Source organism: Acipenser ruthenus, chromosome 2 (genome assembly GCF_902713425.1).
Source record: "Acipenser ruthenus chromosome 2, fAciRut3.2 maternal haplotype, whole genome shotgun sequence".
NCBI lineage: Eukaryota > Metazoa > Chordata > Actinopteri > Acipenseriformes > Acipenseridae > Acipenser > Acipenser ruthenus.
Window position 1 is genome coordinate 11,628,529 of NC_081190.1, and position 20,187 is coordinate 11,648,715.

The 20,187-nt window shown below is 38.7% G+C and overlaps 1 protein-coding gene across 2 annotated transcripts in view; it reads left to right on the top strand.

The window, feature by feature from the left end:
• The first annotated feature begins 6,409 nt into the window (after positions 1 to 6,409).
• The window catches only part of itga1 (integrin, alpha 1), a 75,234-nt gene continuing 61,456 nt past the window's right edge, over positions 6,410 to 20,187 (top strand). The window contains exons 1-2 of one of the 2 annotated variants that reach the window (XM_058989370.1): positions 6,410 to 6,823; positions 16,055 to 16,175. In XM_058989370.1, the coding sequence (XP_058845353.1) occupies positions 6,754 to 6,823; positions 16,055 to 16,175 (191 nt within the window). In that variant the 5' untranslated portion in view covers positions 6,410 to 6,753. Of the gene's footprint in view, positions 6,824 to 10,932; positions 11,048 to 16,054; positions 16,176 to 20,187 lie in introns of those variants that run through there. The other variant, XM_058989376.1, reaches the window with a different exon arrangement.

Consider the following 20,187-nt stretch of genomic DNA (forward strand, 5'->3'; position numbering starts at 1 on the left):
TATACACATAACTGGAATTTTTAAACCCATAATGCAGATAGTTCATTTAATTTCAGAATGGCACGAACACAACCTACTACACTGCTGTGCTGTTAACTTGCTGAGCACACTTACACAGTTTTTTGCTTTAAAAAAAAATGTCAATACAATTGATGATTGAACAATTTTACTGTTTCTGACCAGGACAAAAAACGAAGGTTGAAAACAATGACAATCCCAGTTATTATTATTATTATTATTATTATTATTATTATTATTATTATTATTATTAGTATTATTATTATTATTATTATTATTATTATTATTATTATTATTATTTATTTCTTAGCAGACGCCCTTATCCAGGGCGACTTACAGTCGTAAACAAAAATACATTTCAAGAATCACAGTACAAGTAATAATACAATTAAGAGCAAGATAAATACAATGACTTTGGTTCCAGCAAGTACAAGTATGACAAAATACGATTCAGTAATGGAGCAGATAACAGTGTCAGTGATAGTTGCAACAGGATATAATTAAATACAAAATACTACAGATTAAATAACACTTGACAGATTACAGTACTCTAAAGTACAGGATTAAATGCAGTAAAATAGGGGGCAGATAAGAGCAAGTAAAGCGCATTTAAGGAAGAGTGATAAGTGTCCAGGGGGAAAAACAGAGGAGTTCTAAGGTGCTATCTGAAGAGGTGAGTCTTGAGGAGGCGCCAGAAGGTGGTCAGGGACTGGGCAGTCCTGACATCTGTAGGAAGGTCATTCCACCACTGCGGGGCGAGGGTGGAGAAGGAGTGGGCTCTGGAGGCAGGGGAGCGTAAAGGAGGTAGAGCCAGTCTTCTAGTGCAGGAGGAGCGGAGAGGTCGAGTGGGGGTGTAGGGAGAGATGAGGGTCTGGAGGTAGCTGGGTGCAGTCTGGTTAAGGCATCTGTAGGCTAGTACAAGAGTCTTGAACTGGATGCGAGCGGTGATCGGGAGCTAGTGGAGTGAGCGGAGCAGTGGAGTTGCGCGGGAGAAGCGAGGCAGAGAGAACACCAGGCGAGCAGTGGAGTTCTGGATGAGCTGGAGCGGATGGGTGGCGGACGCAGGGATGCCAGCCAGGAGGGTTGCAGTAGTCTAGGCGGGAGAGTACCAAGGCCTGGACCAGGAGCTGGGTGGCGTAGTTGGTGTCTGGTAACCCGAGGCAAGTGCAGTATCAACCACTATCACAACCACAGTCGTTTCTAATCCATTTCTTTGTAACCGCCTTTAACACACCTTGGATGAGATGCATGCACTGAGTTACACATGCTTCAGCCATGCCTATTCTTCAGGCAGCAGATCAAAGGTTTTCAGACAAACCCACTTTACTGCATCTTTCTTCATGTTAAGTCACAGGCCTCACAGCCAATAATTACCTGTCCAATTAAATCAGCTCTGAAACCACACGGAGGGAATGGCTGGGGCACTATAGAGGTAACTGACAACAGCTGATTTCTAGTGTGGCAAAGCCACTACCAACAACATGCACAGAGCATCATTCAGAGTATCATCCTTTTCCGGTGGATTAAATGCCCTATGTGCCCTATGGAAGGCCTATTTTTTGACATAAACTCTGATAAATAACACTAATTTTGTTTATGCTGTTGTCCCCATTCACTGTTTTCTATGAATCCGGTCCCTCTGCTTCAAAAAAGCCAATATCTCTCAAACCATAGTGGCTTGAAACTGAACAGTCACCTAAATTAACAAATTAAATCTGCTGATATGTCAAGGGCTTCCCGATTGGTTCAGTTGAATGGCTTTGAACTGAAGGAAACCAGGCCACAGATATCAGCTGTACTGTTCAGTGTACAGCACTCAGGGTTGGACAAGTCACTTCCTCAAATACACGACTGTCAGGGTTTATTACTGATTTCCTAAAGATAACTCATAGCCTAGTATTTCAAAGTGTCCTATTACCTGATTTACTTTGTCTCTTTCTTTGACCTTTGCATGTCGTTACATTCATTGCGAGTGGTCCTGAGAGTTCTGTACCTGCAATGATGTGGAATCCACCTGGCATTCACCTGTAGAATCCTAGTTGCAGGCTCCTTTTGGATACTGCTGGATTCCTCAGAAATCATCTAATCCCATGACCTTTGAACTCGTCAAAAGCATGAAAACCGTCAGCAGAATCACCAACAAAATTAGCAAAAACACAAAAGTGTTAATTAGAAGACAAGTGCTGAGAAGTTTGTTTTAGTCTGCAGGGTGCGTGGTCAGGCTGAAGAGGCTGGGCTCATCCTTCGGTGCAGTTATGCTCCGGGGGGCAGGTCCTGTGTTCAGTTGCTTACCTTCATTATCATTTCATATTGGCAATGCGCTTTTGGCTGTTGTTTATTCATTCATTTTAATACATTATACCACTCATGGCTCAACGGCTCTGTTTTTTGGGGGAGGGTAGCCCATAGCCACTCTCTATCTGCGGCACCAGGATTGCATGTTATCGTTCATGTATTCGCCTGCCGGCCAGCAATGCAGGTAGCAGTCATGCACCCTGGACAGGGCCTCCGGCCAAATTTATTATCGTCATTAAATCATATGTTATATTGCATCAATCACTATTCAATTGCATCCAATCATATCAAGGATTCTCCTTCTTGAAATTTCTTTTCTATCTGTTGTTCTCTGTTTGTTTTGTCTTTTTGCTTGTTTTCAATACAATGCTCTTGGCAAAGCATGCTATCCTCATATGATAGAAATCGTAGAAATCAAAGCAAAACCATTAGGCATGAACTAAATAAGGTCCAACTACAGTATGTGCACATTGTGAATTCCAATACCACAAAAAGCACAATACACAAATGACAATGAAACACTTGCCTTTTATACAATAAAAGGAAATAACAGTTTAGTAAGTGACAATAAGAAACTTGAACTGGCAACACATTGGTAATTATCAGCTATTCGTACCAAGAAAAAACCCCTAAGCATGTTTCCTTCCTGCTCGTGCTATTGCTTCAATGAACAAAGGTCAAGCATGGTTATTAGAGGCTCACTTACACAGCTGCGCACACTGAGTGTGTGCTCGGATGTTATATGATGCTGTAAGACAGTAAAAGAAGTTTCCGTTGCATATAAAAAAAATTTTGGCAGACACAGCAGTTACTTAAAAAAATAGAGGACAGTATTCATAAAACATCATCATTACTTTTTAAGTTTCAGTTCCGTATTAATGACTAATATTAGTGTATGGTTTTAAATCATGTAATACGGTCAACTCTTGTTAAGGAACTAGTAAAAAACTTGTGTCTTACCAAGAATTCTTTGTATCAGTCTATGATGCAGACTCCTGTATATTCACATTGTAAATTGATATTTTCTACACCATCCGCTGAGCTAGTCTGATTGATCATATTTCAGTACGCTACCATTGCCATCCAGAGATCATTCAGCAAGAAAATGAGCGCACGCCAGTAATCTCTACCTTCTGTTAATTGTCTTGAGATGCATTGCAATTCCTTCAGGCTGTGCTGCTAAATCATGAGCTCAATGATTCTCTGGTTGCCTTGAGATGCATTGCAATTCCTTCAGGCTGTGCTGCTAAATCATGAGCTCGATGATTCACCCGTTTTCTTTGCTCAATGGGCTATTTAAGGGATGTTGTTAACAATACAAGTGGATTTTTTTCAAGCCTTTTATTAAATTACAAAAAAAAATTACAAGAAATATAACCAGTAATATAACGCGCTACTTTTTTTATTAAGTAATAAGGACATTATATTTGTTTTTCTGAAGAAACGAGTAATAAGTTACTTTTTTCAGTAACATGCCCAACACTGGTGACGGGTTCATGATAGCACTGATATCCACAACTTTGCATTATACATATTATAGATTGTATTATATATATATATATATATATATATATATATATATATATATATATATATATATATATATATATATATATATATAAAGATATATATATATATACATATATATATACACAGTGTATCTATCTATATATCTATCTATCTATCTATCTAACAATCTATCTACTACATTAATTACAATCCTATCAGAGTACTGATATGAGATTAAGGTTAAACTGGACTTTAAAAGCATTTCTTTTATTCAGGTATGGTTGTGTACAATATTTTAAAACAACAAATGAAGAATAAACTGTAAGGGTTTAAAGTTTATTTAATTAAACTAAACACTGGCTGATCTAAATACCATCATCATTTATTATTATTATTATTATTATTATTATTATTATTATTATTATTATTATTATTATTATTATTATTAATTTCTTAACAGACGCCCTTATCCAGGGCCTGTGGCAGGATGGCTTGCAGTGGTGAGGTGTGGTGACATCACGGACCAGGAAGTAACTGAACCAAAACAGTGGATGGGCGGGTGAAGCTGAATGCTACGGCACTCAGCGTGTTTAATAAATCAAATAAACAAAACAAAAAGATTTAAACAATAACAAAACACTAAACAAAAAGGCACAAGGGCCAAACAAACCAGACAGACAAACAATTAAGTGTCGTGCTGGCTAATCCAGCACGTCTTAGCAATTGTTACTTTAAATTCTGTCTCCTCTCTATCTCCCCGTACTCTCCTCTCTACACACCACCCGGCAGCACGGACAGCTGCAGGTTCTTATACTCTGGCCGAGGGGTTAACTAGCTGTTAATTATCTTATTACCCCTCGGCCACATTCTGCACGCGTTTGGTAAGGATGCGTGACTGTCAGCTAGTTAAATAATCAGTAGCTGATCAGTCACGCATCCTCACAGGTTTTTAAATTATAAATAATAATAACAAAAGACGCGGTGCTTTTATCCGCGCCGCAAACAAATACAAATAATAATAAATAGGGGCGGGACACTCCGCCACAGGGCCACTTACAATTGTTACATGATATCACATTATTATTATTTATTTTCTTTTACATACAATTACCCATTTATACAGTTGGGTTTTTACTGGAGCAATCTAGGTAAAGTACCTTGCTCAAGGGTACAGCAGCAGTGTCCCCAACCAGGGATTGAACCCACAGCCCTCCGGTCAAGAGTCCAGAGCCCTAACCACTACAGGAAATAGTCAAACTATTTAACATTTGTAAAAAGAAAGGCTGCCGGGTAATAGTGGTGAATGGTCCAAATATGAGCCTGGGACTATGATTCAGCCGCTACCAAGGTTTTACAATGCCATGTATTGCCTCATATTGGCAATAGCAATATTATTATCACTCCCCCTTTTATTGTGTTGAATATCTTCTGGTTAGTTGATTCTATTGTACACTTAAAGTCATTGTAGCTAACAAAATCATTCCCTAAATCTCACTTGCTATGCAGGTCTCAAATGTGCAGTTTCAAAAGAACAACATGTTACGTAGAGATGTGGTGCGTTCCTCTCTGGGGTGCAATCAGGAAATGATGTTTAATAGATGTCTGACTGTGCTTCATAAGTAAAGGGTTTAAACCCTTGAGACATGCTATAGTAAATCGAACCCTGACTGGCCATGCTTTGCATGCCATCGCCAAAGAAACAAGCATGTAATCAGACAGGTCCAGCATTCCCAAGACATTTTTCAAACAGCACCATTAAAGCAATCTGTAAAACTCAATCTCATCCTGTTTCAATATTCTAATAAAACAGCCAGGGGTCCTAATCCTCTCTTAACTAGTAAACCTGCTATTGCACTGAACCTCTTACCACTGTATTTATATGAGGGATTCATAATATGGACTGCCCATGTAACACATTGCTGTATTTATAATACACAAGTCACCCATAGCTCAATACCTGAAAAAAAACATTAGCAGAATACACCATACAAATTAATTCAAAAAGTAGTGTTAGATTGTTTATTGATCTGATTGTTCTATACAATGAAACCGGAATGCATGTACACAATAATCAGGAACAGGTGGGCATTTCAAACAGATATATGCTTCATGGTTTTGTGCATTCAACATTTTTATTATCATTAAAAATGTACACATCAAGTACATTGTAAGTATGCACTCTAACATTGTGTGTGATTACACGTGTATTTACTCAGTAATTACACGATGTAAATACACAGTAATAAGAGGCACTTCATGTAAAGTGTTACCCATGTATCTCATTGATTACTGTGTAATTACCCACCTAACCACCTGGAGCATGACTCAATGCACTTTAATGAATAAGGTACTCCAAAAACCCTGTGCATGATACTCATGTGAAATATTGAATGTAGCACCAGTATGTGAACAAGTACAGTATGTTGTCAATACTGCAGTTCTTCAAAAGCCCTTGTGTTAGGCTTTCCTGGAGCTGGTTCAACACAGTGTAGCACTTTAACCCAGTTATTCGTCTGTGTGCTTCCATTAAACAAGAGTAAAGGCATTACCATATAAGAGCAGCAGTTACTGGCTTGCATGCTTTTTATGTTTTTTGTCCACTCCTACTTGACGTCCACAAGCTCCTCTGAGTAAAATCAACACTTTGTTCCTGCGAGGGCTGTGTCTAAACTAGAGCCAAAGAGATGCCGTCCTGTGCTGAGGGTATCGTCTTTAACTGCTGCTAATTTAATGGTGCTGAAAAGAAGGATTTGAAAAGTTAGGGCAGTACTAGTTGGAAATTAGGATATTGTGGATGCAGATGTGTTTAAGACAAGTACAACAGGAAATGCCTGCTGAATTCCCATAGTTCAAGCACGCCAGTGCCTCTGGAGATATTTATGAGAGTTTAGTTCAACCGCGAGCCTCAGCCTGAAAGAACAGAAGAAGCATATGGGTCCCGTTCTCATGGAGCTCAGCATGTTTCTCAGAGTGGAGCATGTTAGCATATGTATGCTGCAAGGTAAGGGCAATCCTGTTTCCTTAATGACTTGTGAGATCTGGGCTGGCAGCCTTTTTATTAGAAAGACGGGCAGTGACGAAAGTGTTTAATTAAGTTTCAGTTTAACACATAAGTGTATCACCTGGTTGTCATCGTAAAAGATTGATGTATTAGAGTTTCACAATTCATATTGGAATCAGTTAAGCAGTGCAGCCGTTACATTTAACAGTACATGTAGGGCATTCTCCAGCAGTTCCAGTGTGTTGTAATACGAGTATCCTTGAAAAGTCTCTGCAGAGCAGGTTAAATGTGTCTTTAAAACTTTGAGATTTCTGTTTGCTTTTTCTGATTGACTAAGTGCCACTGCAGTACAGTAAGTGTACAGGAATGGCTGGACAAGTCAGTTGTATGGCTGATTATAGCCTTTTTTTAAGAAACAAATGACAGAAGAATAAATAACAATTTCAATGAAAATTCTAATTTAAGACTACAAACTTTTTTTTTTTTTTTTGCAGTGCGTTATGATACTGTATATGGAATCTCCCACAAACAATGTAAATTATTGACTTTGAAAAATGCATGAATTAAAATAACTGTAGCTCTAGGTACATTTGTTTTTAAATACTAGCACTTAAAATAAATATGGTGAATTTAATAACGTCGGAATGAAGTAAAACACACTATAAATGATACATTAAAGGCGATGCTGAAAATATCTCTGTAATTGTTTTGGTCAAAAATCAAGTTCATTTTGAATGTTTGTGTTACTTCTAGCAGTGCATTGCTGTTGATAAATGACTTGTCTTTCTAGCTGGGCAGCCTTCTGAATATACAGTACATTGTAATAATGCAGACAATACAGCACATCCAGGCATGGTAGTTGGTGTATCTTGTAGATGTTGTGGGTCGAGGGGCACACTAACTGGAGGCATTTCATATTTCACAATGAACCCCTTTGGCACCACACAGTAGTCTTGCTGTTATCATGTTTGCCTTGTATTGTGGTTTAGAGTCCAGATTTCAATTCCAAGCTCGGCCTCCTGTCCTGTTTAACTCCTCGGTGACAGCTACTGACAGAGCCTGCCAGTTCAGCTGCTGGCTTCAGATGCAGGATGCCAGAGCTGCTTTTATTATAGCGCTGCACATTGTACAACTATCTACACAGTCTACAACTATGCATAGTTACAATGAACTACGTACTACAGTATATGTAAGTACACAATTGTATCAGAAAGAGGTTAGGGTTATTGTGGTTAGGGTTAGGTTTAGAGTTAGGGTTAGGGTTAAGTTATATCATGCAAAAAATTACACATCAAGTACATTGTAACTATGCATAATAACATTGCAATTATGTGTAAGTACACATGTATTTATTATCTATTGTGGAGGTAAAATCAGCATTATTGGAAGTTGTCTGTGGTGTTCCATAGGGCTCCATTCTAGGTCCCTTGTTGTTTTCATTATATATGCTACCGTTAGGTGACATTATCCGCAGACATTGTACCTGGGTGTTATTAGCTACTTACCTTACAGACATCAAGCACTGGATGTCACAGAATGTTTTAATGTTGAATTCAGGTAAAACAGAGGTTATGCTGGTGGGATCACAGAACCAACTAAAAGGAAATGTGGGATTACATGAGTTTGACACTTGCAGCCTCTCATCAAAACTTAAACTAGAAATTAAGAGTTTGGCGGTCATCTTTGATCCTGATCTATCATTTGAGACTCATATTAGGGAAGTTACTAAAGTATCTTTTTACCATTTGAGAAATATAGCCAAACTTAGACCAATTATTTCCGTATCTGATGCCGAGAGTCTAACGCATGCCTTTGTTTCATCTAGAATTGATTATTGTAATGCACTTTTTTTTTGTATCCCAAAATGTGTGGTATCCTGCTTGCAGTTTGTTCAGAATACCACCGCTAACATTCTGACTAAAACCAGGAAAAGTGAACATATTACCCCTGTTTTGGCCTCTTTACATTGGCTCCCTGTGCAGTATAGAATTTATTTTAAGATTTTGCTGTTAACTTACAAGGCCCTGAATGGATTAGCACCTAGTTATTTGCAGGAGTTACTGACCCCGTATTTTCCAAACCACACTCTGAGATCACAGGATGGGGGGCTGCTGGTTATTCCTAGGGTCAACAAAAGCAACACGGGAGGTAGGGCTTTTTCTTGTAGAGCTCCTATATTATGGTATGCTCTGCCTTCGTTAGTCAGGGAAGCTGGGACCGTTACAGTTTTCAAGTCAAGACTAAAAACAGACTTTTATAAAATGGCTTTCTTATCTTAGTGGGTTTTAATGTAACTTTAAAATTGCTGCTTTTGTATTATTATTATGTGTATACTGTTATTTAAATATGTTATTTAAGTGGTGGCAGTTGTATGTGTGACTTGCTATAGAAATGTATTGTGGTTTGTTCTTTTTTTTCTGCTATGTACTGTACAGTGCTTTGTGATACTTTTGTATAAAAAGCACTGTATAAATGCAATAAATAAATACATGCTATATAAATACACAGTAATTAGAAACACTTCATGTAAAGTGTTACCCATATATATCTTCATACTCACTCGCTTCTCTTGGTATTGCATTTTTCTTTAGCTGGGACGCAATTGTTTTTACATAAGGATGTTACATTAAATTCTGTCATTAATAACAAATGAAAAATACTTTCATCATGAAAAATGGGCGTCTTTGCAATAAAAAATAATCAAATCAGTCCTGCTACATTGGATCCCATTCCAACATGTGACACAAGCTTGTGACCTTCATTATCGGGGAGCTAAATTCAGATTTTATCAGGAGAACTGACAATGAGAACAGTATGATATTTGATATATTTTCTATTTATTTATTTATGTATCTATGTTACTGCCACATACCACTCTTGTGGTTTGGTCCGATTAAGTTTACATGTAGCGGGCCAAAGAGCAGGCGGGGGATGAAATGACTCAATCTCTCACAGATAGCATTAGGGTTAGTCTGTCTTTATTAGACATGACACCCCTGCGACCCAGAGCTGACTTTACAATCGCTACCAGAAAGGAGCTACTCAGCCCATACGGGGATTGCAAACAAAACCAAGTCCAAATCAGCACCCGCTTCAGCCCAGTCCTCCTCCCTCCAGCCCTGTTTGTACAGGTATTGTAAAACAAACCACGTCCAAACCAACACCCGCTTCAGCCCAGTCCTCCTGCTACCTGAAATGCTATTTATATTTTTATTGATTTATTTAATTTATATAGTAATAATGGATATCAGTAATAGGAAGACTATAATAAAAAAAGGCTTGTTATATAAATAGGTCTTCAACCTTGACTTAAAACAGCAAGACTCCTAGCTTCTCTGACAAAAAAAGACAGAGCGTTCCATAATGTAGGAGCCTTATAAGAAAAAGCCCTTCCTCCCATACTATTAGTATTTACTCTTGGAATAACCAAGAGCCCTGCATCCTGAGATCTAAGATTCCGTTTAGGAATGCATGGGATCAACAGCTCTTGTAAATAACTGGGGCTAATCCATTAAGGGCTTTATAAGTTAAAAATAAAACCTTAAAATCAATTCGAAACTGCACAGGAAGCCAGTGTAAGGAGACCAAGACAGGACTAATATGTTCTCCTTTTCTGGTTTTAGTTAGAATTCTTGCAGCAGCAAATTCTGAATAAGCTGCAAGCGAGATACCAAATACTTTGGAATTCCAGAAAAAAAAGTGCATTACAATAGTCGATTCTCGATGAAACAAAGGCAGAAATTAGCCTCTCAAATGAAAGAACAGGATCAAAAAGTACCCCCAAATGTCTTGCTTCAAGTTTTGGTTCTGAGGAAAAGCTGCTAAGATCTATTTTATATAAATCAACATTTTTTTAATTGGTTCTGTGAACCCACAGGCATTAATATTCTTATGTTAAACCTTGTATTCTGTTTGTCTGTCAAAGGGTAGAGGAGAGTTGAAATGCTGAAATGAGAATCTGTACAGGATAGCTTCTCTGCTACTGCCTCCAATGTACTTCCACACAGCTGTTGTGGTTTTAATCAAGGCTTGTAAATTCCTATCTGGGATGCCCTGCAGGTGTTTTCAGTTTGAGAGTCACATGTTCTTATGTGGCTCAAATCAGCCAGTGTGGAACGAGCAGGAGTTACACTGTATGAATGTAAAAGAACATGTGGCAGCTTATTTTATAAAAAAACATCTTCGGATTTTTTAAGGAATATAGCATGACAGCAGCATATAAAGGTAATATTACATTCTAAATCTCTCTCATAGATTGGGATTCTGTTTTGTTTTGTTGTTGGGTTTTTTTTTTACTGTTTTTTGGTTAACACATTTTTAAAACTGGTAAGCATTTCTGAACATCGGGTTCAAAAACATAACAAGTTTTACTTTTTAATGACTTACATTTAATACACAAATACAATGATTATCTTGACTAGTGGCTTGGAAAATGGTCGTGATCTATAATATTGCAGCCACACAAGATTAATGAAGGGATTAGTAGCGCTTTATCAATAAGGGTATAATTGTACTTGCACCTGTATAATAAATCATAATTATAGTTATTGGGACAAGTTCAGTGAAGAGATGTGTTAGTTCTCTATTAGTTCTGCAGTAAGTTGAGGTTGATTAGCAGGGATATTTAGACTGTGACTTTCACGTCATGCTGTAAACATAAACATGTGCACTTTACTCAGACTAGTCTAAATACAGACAGTCTCATTCCATGGGAATATGAATAGTGTTCATGCTAGCGGTTTGCCTATTCGGGTATCATTATGAAACACCAATGCTGCAGTACTCCAGCCTTATAGGGTTGTTTCCATTCACTCCTCTATAATATAAAAAATGATTTTCAACATATGCAGCAGACTGCATTACAAATAACTTTCCTAAGTACTCAGGGCTACACCATGTGATGTAGCTGACAAGAACAGGCCTTGCAACATATCTGAAGAAAAGATTATTATTATTTTTACTTTTTTTCTGTTAATTTGTTTGTTCCAAGGGTTCGAACATGTTTGGGAGAATGATCTTTTTCATATCAACTCCCTAAATGTTTCCATCATAGTATGAAGATGGAATTTGATCATTTTTCTTTCTCTGATTTAAAAGATTGTATTTGGGAATTGCTTAGAACCTCCTGCCAATGCGTCTCCTTCAGTCCACATTAACAATGTCCTATTTATTCTGTTCTTTGATCTCTGTATGCTGTGGATTACTTTTGAACCACACACCTTTTTATTTTGTTGCTTGTAATTGTCTTTTTATTGTTTTTTCCCCTTGTAAAATGAGGCCCCGGTCTCAATGGGTACATTTCCTGCTTAAATAAACAATCAAATAAATACATAAAATAAAAAATAAATGGCGATGTGAGTGCAAATAAACATAAAGTTAAAATTGTAAAAAGGTTCAGATATGTTGTGAAAATCATTAGCCTTTCTCCTCTAGAGACCTGGGTTCAAACCCATGTTAGTGCAGAAGGAATATGAGGAGGCCACAGCTTAGCCAGGTCCCAACCATTACCAGCGATCTCTGATTGGAAATAAATACTCCTTCAACCTTTTTAAAATTGAACCTACATTGAAAAGAGCAGCTGTAAAATTAGAATCCATTACGTTTCTGTTATTTCCTCTACGCAGTCCTACAAAGTACTAGCAATACAACGGAAATGCATTCACAACAGAACCTGCATAGCAGGAGCCAAGGGGAAGGAAGTGTCAAGTAAACATTGAATGTATCTTTTGCAGAAGCTCCTAACATTTTAAACTGAAACATAAATCTTCATCTGTGAAGCAGGAGGCCCCGCTGCTGTGATAATGCCCTCTTACAGAGGCAGGAAGTGTAGTCTACTTACTAAACTGCAATGCAATACAGCACACTGCTAGTCACATTGCAGTATAGTCTACTTATCAAACTAGTGGTTTGTGCCCAAGCTCTTCTTTCTACAGGCAGCTGTAGGAACTAAACTGACTGACTTTGTCACGTGTTTCCATGAAAATACAAATACTCACATGATTTGTTTTGCTCAGAACTGGGTTTTGCAAACAATAAAGAAAACTAAGAAAAATGGTGAAATAAAATATGCCCCAGGACATGAAGTTAACAAAACTACTCCAGTACCTGTTATCCAGTATGTAGTACCATTACTTCGTAGATCTCCCATTGTCTTTTAGGGAAGACCTTTAGCACTCTTCTCAAGCACTGAAAGACGTTTTCCAGGATGTGTTTTCAATGTTCCAGCAAGTTCCATATGGATAGAATTTAGAAACAACAGCAACACGAGAGTGAGGTTTTAAATGTATGTGTGGTTAAGAACGAGAATTCATGTAGGTGTGTTCTGAAAAATAGGAGAAAAGCCAACTGGTAAAAAACTCAAAGTATCAGGGTTTTTTTTGAAGAGATGGTGTTCAGTTCTGGAGTTATTGGGCCTTGCTGAATCTATCTGGCCTGATTAAGTTATTGAGCCTTGCTGAATGAGATGATGTTCAGTTCTGAAGTTATTGGGCCTTGTTGAATGAGATGATGTTCAGTTCTGAAGTTACTGGGCCTTGCTGAATGAGATGATGTTCAGTTCTGAAGTTATTGGGCCTTGCTGAATGAGATGATGTTCAGTTCTGAAGTTATTGGGCCTTGCTGAATGAGATGATGTTCAGTTCTGAAGTTACTGGGCCTTGCTGAATGAGATGATGTTCAGTTCTGAAGTTATTGAGCCTTGCTGAATGAGATGATGTTCAGTTCTGAAGTTATTGGGCTATGCTGAATGAGATGATGTTCAGTTCTGAAGTTAATAGGCTATGCTGAATGAGATGATATTCAGTTCTGAAGTTATTAGGCCTTGCTGAATGAGATGATGTTCAGTTCTGAAGTTATTGGGCCTTGCTGAATGAGATGATGTTCAGTTCTGAAGTTACTGGGCCTTGCTGAATGAGATGATGTTCAGTTCTGAAGTTATTGAGCCTTGCTGAATGAGATGATGTTCAGTTCTGAAGTTATTGGGCCTTGCTGAATGAGATGATGTTCAGTTCTGAAGTTACTGGGCCTTGCTGAATGAGATGATGTTCAGTTCTGAAGTTACTGGGCCTTGCTGAATGAGATGATGTTCAGTTCTGAAGTTATTGGGCCTTGCTGAATGAGATGATGTTCAGTTCTGAAGTTAATAGGCTATGCTGAATGAGATGATGATCAGTTCTGAAGTTATTAGGCCTTGTTGAATGAGATGATGTTCAGTTCTGAAGTTATTGGGCTATGCTGAATGAGATGATGTTCAGTTCTGAAGCTATTGGGCCTTGCTGAATGAGATGATGATCAGTTCTGAAGTTATTAGGCCTTGTTGAATGAGATGATGTTCAGTTCTGAAGTTATTGGGCTATGCTGAATGAGATGATGTTCAGTTCTGAAGTTATTGGGCCTTGCTGAATGAGATGATGTTCAGTTCTGAAGTTATTGGGCCTTGCTGAATGAGATGATGTTCAGTTCTGAAGTTATTGGGCCTTGCTGAATGAGATGATGTTCAGTTCTGAGGTTAATAGGCTATGCTGAATGAGATGATGTTCAGTTCTGAAGTTACTGGGCCTTGCTGAATGAGATGATGTTCAGTTCTGAAGTTATTGGGCTATGCTGAATGAGATGATGTTCAGTTCTGAAGTTACTGGGCCTTGCTGAATGAGATGATGTTCAGTTCTGAAGTTACTGGGCCTTGCTGAATGAGATGATGTTCAGTTCTGAAGTTATTGGGCCTTGCTGAATGAGATGATATTCAGTTCTGAAGTTATTGGGCTATGCTGAATGAGATGATGTTCAGTTCTGAAGTTATTGAGCTTTGCTGAATGAGATGCTAGCAGGTACAACCCATGAAGGAGCGAGATCTGTTTAATTAGCTAAGACTGTGAAGCTCATCTTGTTATGCAGATAATACCACTTTCCTGTCTACAGGAAATCATGTAAATGTGCACCACTAACACATTTATAGCAATAAAGTAACACCTGTCCGTGGCTGATCTAACACATTTAAAGCAATAAAGTAACACCTATCCGTGGCTGCTCTAACACATTTATAGCAATAAAGTAACACCTATCCGTGGCTGCTTTAACACATTTATAGCAATAAAGTAACACCTATCCGTGGCTGCTCTAACACATTTGTAAACTAAGTAACATCACAATTCTCTGCCGAACTCTGTGCACCAATATTAATAAGTGACACCTTCCAGCACCTTGTAAACGCAAAGCAATATTAGATACAGATCCCAGTAAAGAGTCCAGGCAGTGCACATCTACACATCCATGTGGAGAATCGAGCTCCCAGGTTAAATACTAGCACACAGTGTCCTGGAATTGTAACTCTAAACAACAATGTGGGACATAGAACAATAATCAATGAAGTTATTGTCCCAGATAAACACATTGCATCTTTGTAAAGATAGAGATGTTTCTCACAACATTTCTGAAGCAAGTTTAAATAACATATTGCAGTATGTTAATGCAGCTGCATGGCTGTGTTTTATTAGGGTGACTCTGAAAGAAGCTATTCAATTCTGAGAGTTGCTTTTCTTATGAACAAGAACAGTGCAATACAGTCTAGGCTCATTGTTACATGGTCATTCATGGAAAGGGAAACTTGTCCAAGACACTGAAGAGTGTCCTGAGACCTCTCTGAGGAATGCTTCAAATATTTTATAATGAAAAGATCTGTTACGAGAAAGCATGAATACCAAAGATCACTTTCCAGTGTTTCCTTGTGTTAAGATGAAAGAAGGTTTGCCATAATATACAGTAAAAATGCTTCTGTATTAAAGTTTAATGTTTTTTTGAGGATACTGAAAGGTACCTAAATCAAAAGACAAAATACTAATGTGTATTCTATGAAACATGTATGTGAACATAACTAAAGTATAATATGCATTGAAGAGGTCAACTTTTATGAAAAAAGGCAAAAGAAATAGCTAAAGAAATGCAGCTTCAGTAATAAATATTTAAAACGTTGGCATCTCAGTTTATTTCTGTCCTTAAAAACATGTGACTACAATGTGAGCTTTCATTAGCCCTGTAGTTCTTTTCTATGTAACTACAATGTGAGCTTTCATTAGCCCTGTAGCGAGAGCATATTATTGACTTGTCTTCTACTGCATGTCTTTCTTTACCTTTCAAGGAGAGAAGAATGTGTGAGGCATGCATAATATTTCTATCTAATTATCTGTAATTGGAAATAAATGTGCTTAACGTTGCTTTATTTCTTATCTCCCCCAGTTTTGTTTCAACTTGCTTTATCTTTCAATGTGGATGAGAAAAATGCCATGACGTTTAGTGGTTCAGTGGAAGACATGTTTGGTTACAGTGTTCAGCAGTTTGAAAATGAAGAAGGGAAATGGTAAGTAGAGTAGGTTTTTACTCGTGCTTTACAGTGTTGTTTGCTGTGTTCTGAATCCTGCCCTGTATTTGAGTTTTTAATAATGTGACAAAATACAGTTTGGTCACTACAACACAAAATGAACTTGATGCTGTAATGAAACCAATATTGAAATAATATCTCTACCTTTAACCCTTAGCGGTCCATTTATTCAGCGAGTCTCAGGCGTGTCAGGTCCAATTTATTTTCACACGCACAGTTTATTTTAGACGTGCTATTTTTTTCACAGTAAAACAGGTTTAAAAGGCACTGCATATCAACAGGACACTCAGTACTGCATCTCCTGCCCCGCCCCACCCCCTCTTCATAGTCATGCATACTGATAAATCATCTCCTGATCACTCGTTTTATGACCAAACTCCTCAATAATGCGATCCGTCATTATTTTATTACTATAACATCTCAAAAAGCTCTGCAAATGTCTGTGATATTCTTTGAGCGCTGGATGCAGAAGCAGCTATCTTGTTTGTTTATGTCCGTGTTATCTCTGTGGTGCTGGGGCTATGTGTATTGCTCAGATCCACCCCTTTTTTTTCGGCTTCTCTTGGCTCCTATCGGTCTCACTCGGCCATTGAATGGTTTTCTTGTCTTTTTCCAGAGAAAAAACGACTAGAGACCTATGTTTTACGTCTTTTTGATGATGTCGGACAGGGTCCGACATCGGACCAGAAAAGGAAAATTGTAATGTCAGACCTGGTCCAACATAGGACCGCAAAGGGTTAAGAGCGAGGAACCATCCTAATCCCTCCCTTAAGAACATAACCTGGACATTGTGGGCAGAGAGAAAGTAGAGCTTGAGTTACAGGAAGGCACCTTAGCAAAACTCCACAAGGGGTAGATTCATTCCAGGTGCACACACTTTCAAACACTGCACCAGCATTCGAGGAATTATCAAAAATAACTCTGAATTCAGTTCTATAAACTACACTGCTGCACCTCTGCTGAAGCTAGCCACTCGCTGTACCACGACTGAAAAGCACTGCCATGGCTAGAACAGCACCACAACCACTGTTCATTGAGAATCCACCTTTTTTACACTGCAATGGTCAGGCTTCAGGTCATTTGGATCCTCTTCTTGTGAATGAAATGCTGACAAATTGATGGCATGAATTGTTAAAAAAGAAAGTGCAAGTGTGTTTGTTTATTATGGTGTGACAGGGCAACTGACCTGCACATGGGGAAATTGGTGTTGGTAATTAATATGGGGAAACGGGTTTGTTTTGTATGGTTTTTGGAGTTGTTGTGTGTGATTAAATTATTGTTTACAGACGGGTGCTCGATTGAGACTTGCTGCCTGCTAGGCTTGGTTGAGGGGAAGGGCAGCGAGTGATTGGCTGTGCTGGTCCTCAGCAGGTCCTCAGCAGGTGGGCAGGTCTCGACTGAGTGTCCGTCAGCATAAAAACATCCAGTGGGATCGCTCTGGGCGACTGCAACGCCATGCTACAGAGGGGAGCTGCATATACTTAGGAGGAGAGAGTCCGCTCTGCAGGAACTACAACTACGCAACCCTGAAACTGCAAGCGGTGCTTGTGAAGGCAATGCCCAGCCAAGGCTGTATGAAGCAGCAGGAGTTGTCATATGAATACCAGTTAATAAGTAGGTTAGTTTAGGGGATAGTGATCCCAAGTAATGTATAGCAAGGGTTACATGGTGTAGCTGGTTCCTGGAGCGGGCCACCTCATTTATAAGGCTAGCGCTCGTCCTGTGTGGCACCTTTTATTAGTAGTTTTTGTACTGAGCTGGACTAAATACATATTTTAACAGTAGAAGTTTTAACATATTTGCTGACAGCGAGTTTAAAACCAGCAATAATGTATTCCTGTCAGTCAGGAAAACTCTTAGAAAAGCAGCTAACGACAAGGCCAGACACCACCCCCCAATTACCGGCCTGGATTTTAAGTGTCTGCGGGAAACTGAGGTACTGTCCCCTGACACTGCAATCGGATTGGTGCGTAAAGTCTGGTTTAATCATCAACTTAATCTGGCACGACTTGGATGCGAGGGTGTCTGACAACTAACAAAAACATATTTTGAGATCCAAAAGGATGAAAACATACTAGAATATGTGTGCCTCGCATATAACGAGTTCACAAACTCACCTCAAGATCCGGCTTCAGTCTCCATCGCAGCTGCTCTCCTTATTTCATTAGTGTCCTTTGAAACTCTGCCCATCATCACAGCTTGTATTCAGTCCTCCAGTTTCTAGTGAGATGGCACTTTCGATGCAGAGATTCACAATAAACTAACGCGTGCAATGTATTTTTAATAAGCGAACAATAAATTAAATTACATTAAATTTGGCACTATATTACACTGCAGATGTATACTCAATAAAAGTTTCTGGCTTTGTCTTAATTTAAATGTGTTTTAATTGTTTTAATAATTTTTCATCACACAAATGACAGTTAGCCGTGTTATAAGCGGTTATAAGCGGTATAAACCACGTCGGGCCATGCGGTTCCGATGATATATACCACTTCTGTAGTGGTGATGTGATTACAAAACAGAAGACAGACAACAAAGTTCACGGTCCAAACAATATGTTTATTTATAATCTGGTGACCTGGTGACCACACAGAATAATCCTAGGCAATGCACAGCAATGTGTATTGCACTGTCTCTAAACAATGGGTTGCAGTCGCGAAATAATGATAAACAGTTCCAAAGAATAAACACAGTAGAACACACACAAAGACACACACGATCACCAGTCCAGAGTGAGTGCTAAAGTGCTGGTGGTGAAATACAATTTATTCGTGCATAGTTATGAAGCGTTGTCCGGGTTTAGTGCTGGCTTTTAGCGACAGCTCCGAATTGTGTTAGGTGTCTAATAGGAACAAACAAGTAGATTTTAGACACGAATAACAAACAAAACACTCACGCTAACTCATAGTACTCCTTTCACGATTCAGCTTAACCATTACAAAAAAGAACAAATCACCTAGCCACGTCCCCTTTTGTACCATCAGTCACATCCCCTTGGTTAGCGAGTGTAACCGTTTCTCCTCCAATCCGCGGTTGCCACACCGCTGGAGCGATGACTTGGTGTACCGTAGCTCCACCCCCTTTCTGGATGGCCAACTTCCACCTAATCCTTGAAATGAATTGTCTGACCATCCAGTCCGGGGCAATCTGTTTCCTTTATACAGCAACCTCACAGGTCGGGAGGGAGATTTATAACCAAGATTCATTCTTTCTCTGTCACAGGGGGAGTATGCAATGCTCTTCTGCCTAATATTTTTTGTTCACCAGGATGAACACGTCGCATAGATTTATTATTTTATTGTTTGATTTTTAGCAGGCGGCACCGGCATGCTCTGAAAGATGAGGCTGTGCTCCAACTATTTTTATTTGTATTCACCCATTGTTAGGGTTCAGTGTTTTTGGAAATCTGGAAGATTTTGTATTATTATAAAGGTGGTTATTTAATGCAAGACTGTCCTGACTGAAATGCTATTGAGAGTTGCCAAAGTGCGTGCGTTTTCAGTCGTTCCCTTTTGTTTTTCATTTAATGAACAGGGCTCATTACAGAAAAGGAATGTTCATTACTATAGCTGTTTACATGACGGCAATTTAATAGCCTTTGCTTTAACAAGTTGTGATAATATTGTAGCTTGAAGATTTCAACAAGGCCAATTTTCATATTGTCCAATGGAGTCGAGATCAATTATTTTCACAAGGGAATCAGTATTTGAAAAATCAAGCTTTTTTTTCATATCGTTAAGTCAATTAAAGTGCATCACTATGCCACAGTATTTACACTTGGCTTGCCAGTTCCTGACATGGCAGCACGCAGGTCACACTTCACAGTGTTGCACATACCTGGAGAATCGCTTATCCACTTGTCATGAAACTTGGTATCAACACTATTCAGCAGACCAGTACATTATTGAGTAGATCACATTCTGGAGAGATGCACATTCACTTTTTTGCATTCATCTGGAGAATTGCTTTGCAAACTGTGATGAAAGAT